The 6,657-nt window shown below is 44.2% G+C and overlaps 1 protein-coding gene across 1 annotated transcript; it reads left to right on the forward strand.

Annotated features, from left to right (window-relative positions):
• Positions 1-670: 670 nt before the first annotated feature.
• hoxd3a (homeobox D3a) lies at positions 671-6,200 on the forward strand. The gene is made up of 4 exons (XM_058082744.1): positions 671-1,361; positions 2,611-2,670; positions 4,014-4,567; positions 4,647-6,200. The coding sequence occupies exons 3-4, from the start codon at positions 4,126-4,128 to the stop codon at positions 5,387-5,389; spliced, it is 1,185 nt and encodes a 394-aa protein (XP_057938727.1). The 5' UTR covers positions 671-1,361; positions 2,611-2,670; positions 4,014-4,125; the 3' UTR covers positions 5,390-6,200.
• Positions 6,201-6,657: the final 457 nt, after the last annotated feature.

The following is a 6,657-nucleotide window of genomic DNA, read 5'->3' on the forward strand; positions in this document are numbered from 1 at the left end:
GACTGGCCCAATAATTAATGCAGCACCGGCCCCCCCACCCCCTCGAAGCTTGGCGTCGTCATTAATCGCGAGGACTCTATCTAGACTTGAAAAACTGAAGAGATCCGCCAAAGAGAAAAAAAAAAAACCAATAATAGGCTTTAAACAGCACAGCGGCGTCAGGAGCGACACATCCCCAAGCCAAGGATGCTCGGGTAAGGTCTGTATTTACTGCATCTTCCATGCTGGATGGCTTCGCTCCGGAGCCAAATGTGCTCTTATTTGATTTATTGTGCTATTGCTGTGTGTGTGTGTGTGGCTGAGAGGAGGAATCTTACTAGATGAATGCATATAGTCGTTGTGGATTTTTTTATTGCTCTCTGGCCCATTTCAAGTCCAATTTAGCTGTGGTGCAAAATACAGCAAACGAAGAGGCGTTTATTTGCATGAAGTGTAAATAAACGCCGTTTGATGGTCACTGGCTTGGATTGGAGGTGGAAGTTTGGCCCGGCTGACACTTCTGCATCCTTGTAAATCATTGCCAGTAATTCCTGAAAGGGTTGGAAGGGAGGGAGACACAGGGAGAGGGGGGGGGGGGGGCGAAAACTGTAAATCTTTCACTTTTATTACCCTGTGAACATATGTGGCAGCCAGTCTTGAATCTTTTTCTTTCCCAGCAAGCAAAAGCCGACGCTCCAAATCTTCATCATTCTTCTCCAAGTGCTCCACATTGTGAGAACAAAGGCCTAATCTTTTTTTCAATGTAGGATATATTTCAATACCTTCAATTCATTCATGGGGGGCAACAAATGTTAAATATTAATATAAATATACAGAAATATCCTGTAGGTTTTTAGAAACCAGACTTCCCAGCAGCAATGCAGGGTGTAAATAAATATTTAAAAAAAGGAATATACCGAGGAATTAAACGCCACCCTTTGTCAAAAATGGATTGGTGAGGTAGAGGAAGAGCAATCACGTGAACAAATATGCTTGCATCTTGCAGGGCAGTGCCTTTATTTGTCATCATAAAGCCTCCCCCCCCTCCCTTAAAGCCAAATATTCTACTGTTTAGCTCCCAAATCTGCACAGGCCTACACTTAAATTCCTGCTATTTCATTTGGTGATTGATTGCCAGACGTTTTTTTTTCTTCCTCCTCTCCGTGCAGAAATAAGGATACCCAATGTTGGCTTTTTATTGGTAGCTGAGTCCTTCCACTCTTCCGGGAATACTACATCCACTGGTGTATGGAAATGTCTGAAAAAGAGCAAGATCAGGTTTAGGACAGCATCGTCTCCCACACAAAAGGATTTATTCCACAAGCTGCAAGAGTGACCTGTTATAGCTTTTTTTTTTAAATTAATGATGAATTGACGCACAGGTAAGCAGCTGCATGGCGCAAAGCGGGTTCATTCGATGCGAGGAAATACGGGTGCGTGATTTATTCCATTTGGAGGAGATTGGCGACTGTGGAGGCTGCTTGCGGAGGATGTCGAGCAAAAGGCAGGCTACGTCGTTTGGGAAAGGAAAGGAAAGGAAAGAAAGGCTTATGATGGAAACGGAACTCGGTGCACTTTTCAGCTCATTTCTACGAGAAGCAGCACGAAGGAAAAAAGTAGAAGGGACTTTTCTTCTTTTTGACTCGCGGATCGTAAATCACATTAATTTGTTGTCTTATCGTCACAATGGCGTTTGCGGTGATTTATGTGCTTTGAGCTGCGTGGCTTTGTTAAAAACATCAAGTCATGTGCTGGACGAGGGGACGAGTTCGATTTTCTCACCATTTGTGAAGCTTTTTTTGCAGCGATATTACGATTTAATTCAACTATTATACCTTTGGAACGATTACGCATAAGTTTATATATTTTAAATGCATTTTAAAATAATATTGAAAAAAAATACAAATACCTATAATAATAAAACAACATTAATTGCAACATAAATAACTAATATGCATTACTTTCTGCAAAAACAATGCACCATGCGCCTTCAAGTAGCGATGGAGATAATAAGTGTCTACATGGAGTCCCGGCCCTTTGTGTGGACCAAACTTACCGTAACAGCGCGTAGGCGAAGAACACTGCGCCTTGAATAGAGGAGCATGTCTGCTACTAGTAGCCCAGTGGGCCAAAGCCCTTGAGCAGACCAGCATTAACAAATATTCCACATCCAACAGATGTTAAATCTGCCTTACTTTGACGCAAATAATCCACAATTCAACGACAAAATGGTTCCCATTCCTATATTATTATTTCTTTCTAAATGTGAATTTCTCGGGAGCCGGCGTGTGTGTGTAGAGCATCTTCTCCTTTTGTGGTTGTGATTTTTTCGGCCGGTCTACTTGAAGGCTAAACCGGCTCTTCTCGTTGTTCATTAAACGCAGCATGACCCAAAGGTCAGCCAAAAACAGCTTATGACTGCTAAATATCTGGCCTATTCTTTGTATTTAAAAAAGTGCACATGCAGGACTTTTTTTTAAAAAGCCTTGAAGGCATCACAGTTCCATAGACAAGCCTGCAAGGGAATCATCATTGTATCATTCTCATTTATTTATCTGAGGGGGAAAATTTGTTTTTTCACAGAAATATTTCTGCAAATCTGGGCTATATTTTGTGGCGTGTGTTTTTCAGGTGGAGCTGCGAGCAGTGATGAATGCGTGAAGAACAGAACACCCATTTGCGCAAATTTTGGTGAGTATAAATAACAAGTAAACAAGCCCCTTTTGTTGTTGTTGTTTTTTTCCACATAAAGCGAGGAGTCGATGACTAAAGCAGACATGCAGAAGGCACACATTGCCTAAATATCCTGCAAATATTTACTATGTTTCCACCTTATTTAGGAAGGAAATTCCCATTAAAAATGTATAACTAGGAATAGACACTGAAGTAGACAAATCCTGAAAATGAATAATAAAAATGAGGTGGAAGTCCTCCTTTATTCCCGCAGGCTACTCACACTTTGAACGTCTCTTCTTGCAGCAGTGCAGTCGACTAATGCTGCAAGCCTGCATATTAAAGCCTTGCTTTATAAAAGCATCTCGGGTCAGGTTGTGGGATTCTTTCCCTATAACCTTCCACCTACGCTTTTTTTGTGTTGCACTTGTGAGGGGCTGCGAGTGGAGTGCACTGTTTTGCTTTGCGTTTACAACACCAACATTTGCGGTCATAAATTTTGCCACGGCGGCCCACACTGACAGGTGCAATTGTTATGCAGCACGGCGAGGACTTTACCACCAACGTACAGTAGCCCCCGCGTCTCATATTTATCATGCAACTTTATTACAGCGATTAGGACAGGCCTGCATTGGATTTACTAAAAATAATAATAATAATAACAAATCACATTAACGTTTAAAAACTGGCTTATTTATGTGCGTAAATGCGCATCATAGCTTGGATTTAAGAACAAAAGACCAACATCACAGCAAAAACACAATTAAATAAAATGCCCCCCTTTCTTTTTTTTTAAAAAACAGTTCTTCAGCATCACTCTAGTATTGAATGGCATGAGATTATGAAGGTGTACCTAATATTCTACATAGGTGGAGACGTGCGAAAAGACAAATGATCACACATTTCTGCCAACCACGCCCACACCAACCGACACACAGCTATGCCACCTTCTCACACACACACACACACACACACACACACACACACACACACACACACGCACTCACACACAGAAATGATATTTATATTGAGATGAATGCTGTAGAGTAGTGTGTGTGAACATGTGATCCAAAGCTTGAACAAGGCATGACGCAACGCTTTGTCAGACCTTGTGATTAGTGAAAAGGCCATTGTGTTTGTGTGTCAAACGCTGATTCAGCTCCTTTTCTGAGGGCTCACCAAAGCCCCACAGAGGGCCTTTTTAGGGAAAGTTAAACTTTAACTGTTTTTGTCTAAAAAGAAAAAAAGGCAATACTGGGGCTGTAATATGATGGTAGTTTAATACAGGATTGTTGCATGCAGATAGGTGTAAAATAAAATAAGATATAGGAGTCAAATGATGTTTATTTGTGTTTTTATAGGTGACAGACTGGAGCAAAGGTGGGGGAGGCCAATTACGTGATAAAGCTGCCACTATACCCATGCCATTGGAGCTACATTCCCTGCTTTATTGTCTTTGAGTGAACAACTACAATGCAGAAAGCAACATACTACGATAACTCTGCACTGTTTGGGGGCTACAGTTACCCCAAAGCTGACTCGTACAACTACGCTCACCAGTCGTACCCTCCAGCCAACATTGAGGGGGACTACCAGGGCCCTGTGTGCCCTATTCAGACCCCTGCAGTCCGGCCACCGACCCTGAAAGAAAGTGACTTAAACGGGGATTGCATGCGGCAGAGCAGCAGCAGCGGCAGCCAAAGCAACACCAACAGCAACAGCAGCAGTGTGGGGGAACAGCAGCCCGGGGCTCCACTGCCACCCTCACCCGGCTCCAACGGCTCTGCACCGCAGAAAAAGAAGTCTTCCCCGGGTGGTAGCAACGCTACACCCGCACTGACCAAGCAGATATTCCCCTGGATGAAGGAGACACGGCAGAATGCCAACAAGAAGAGCAATAACTGCCCCGCTGCAGGTACAGTGGAGATGGGCGTGCGTGGGGGGGGGAGGAGTGGGGGCGGAGGTTACGTCTTAATAAATATTTGTAATTGCAGGCGAGGTGAGCGATGAAAAGAGCCCGTCCGGACCGGCCTCCAAGCGGGTGAGAACCGCGTACACCAGCGCGCAGCTGGTGGAGCTGGAGAAGGAGTTCCACTTCAATCGCTACCTTTGCCGCCCACGCAGGGTGGAGATGGCAAACCTGCTGAACCTCACCGAGCGTCAGATCAAGATCTGGTTCCAGAACAGAAGAATGAAGTACAAAAAGGACCAGAAGTCCAAAGGGCTGGCGCACTCGCCTCTCGGGCACTCCCCGGACAGAAGCCCGCCGCTGAGCGGCCCAAATCACATTGGATACTCGGGCCAGCTCCAGAACACTTTGGCCTATGACGCGCCCTCGCCTCCGCCCTTCGCCAAGCCCCAGCAGAACATGTACGGCCTGGCCGCCTACACGGCCCCGCTGGGCGGCTGCATGCCCCAGCAAAAGCGCTACCAGAGCGCCGAGTACGAGCACCACGGCATGCAGAGCGGCGGCACCTTCGCCGGCGCCAACTTGCAAGGCAGCCCAGTCTACGTGGGCGGGAACTTTGTGGATTCCATGCCAGCCTCGGGCCCCGTCTTCAACCTGGGCCACCTTCCCCACCCCTCGTCCACCAGCGTGGACTACAGCTGCGCAGCCCAGATCCCGGGGAACCACCACCACGGACCCTGTGACCCCCACCCCACCTACACGGACCTCACCTCTCACCAAGCCACTCAGGGAAGGATTCAGGAAGCGCCTAAACTCACGCACTTGTAATAGAGGTGTCTCCTAGCGCGCGCGCGCATGTGTGTATGTATGTGTGTGTGTGTGTGCGTGTATGCCAATATTATGTTATTACCTCATTAGTCGAATAACTCCCACGCAGCGAGTCACGTGCATTATGATTATTACGATGACAGTATTAATGAGTATTATTGTGTATTTTTTCTAAAGAATACAGCCTCTCCCATGTTCTTGGATATTTGGGGATGTTCCTCCTCTTTCTTCTTTTTGATAGACAAGTGCAATGCGCATTTTGGACTGAATATTTGACTTGAAAGTAAGGCTTGTAGATGATGAACGTAGAAACTCATAGTGAGAAGGACTTTTTGGAGTCCCATTTTTTTTGTCTCCTCATCCTAAATCATGGTATTTATTTCTTCTCATGCGTTTTTTTTGGCTCTTCTATCTATTTATTATTCAACGATTGCACATTATTTATCGTTTCAAAGCGAGTATTTATACGTGTGTTTGTTTTCTTGTAAGATTGGACAGATCAGTGCACTTGATGGCGAAACAGGGTTTGAAAAATTGATTTGTAATTGTAAATGAGGGTTGGGGGGGATAAATGGGGCATTTTATAGTGTATAAGCACCACTATGTGTCCATGGTTAATCTTGTGTGCAAATCGTAGACTATCGAAGTATCAAATATTGTACACACCAGCATGTCATTTTGTGTATTCCATTCCTTTTTTTTTTTATTTCTTTCCCATCGTTATTCCACCCCATGGAAGTCCACCTTAATTATATTGAAATGTTCTATTTTATTGTGTTGAGCATTTTGTAAATAAAGTGGTCAAACTTTACGGTTTGTTATTATTATTATTATATAAATATGATTAGAATTCTGGAATATTGTGTTTGGTTTGCTGCTGCCCATTGACGCCCAGCCAAGAAGGAGACCCAATCAATAAATTAGACACCAGGATATCCAAGCAAGACTGCGCCTCTATAATGCAAAGTGCATTTTAAAAGAATAAGCTTATTGATGTTTTATCGGTATGATCTTCCTGGGTGTGTTATTTTACTGGATGATGATTATAATAAGAGAATGGGCTCCATCCTTATTGATTAGCGCGCTGCTAAAGTTAGACGAGTGGATGTTTAAAAACTATCCAATTTATCGACGAGCAAGAAAGGCAAAGTCCGTGTGTGCGCGCGTTTTAATGTGTATGCACGCGTGCACGAGTATGTGTGTGCGTGTGTGTGTGAGAGAGAGAGAGAGAAAGAAAGAAAGAAAGAGCAGTTCATCCTTTATTGCTC

This window comes from Doryrhamphus excisus, chromosome 9 (assembly GCF_030265055.1).
Source record: "Doryrhamphus excisus isolate RoL2022-K1 chromosome 9, RoL_Dexc_1.0, whole genome shotgun sequence".
NCBI lineage: Eukaryota > Metazoa > Chordata > Actinopteri > Syngnathiformes > Syngnathidae > Doryrhamphus > Doryrhamphus excisus.

Bases quoted from the DNA above. Each gene is read 5' to 3' on its own strand.
- hoxd3a (XM_058082744.1), top strand. From the start codon at position 4,126: ATGCAGAAAGCAACATACTACGATAACTCTGCACTGTTTGGGGGCTAC. The intron at 4,568-4,646 runs GTACAGTGGAGA...TTGTAATTGCAG, and splicing joins CAATAACTGCCCCGCTGCAG to GCGAGGTGAGCGATGAAAAG.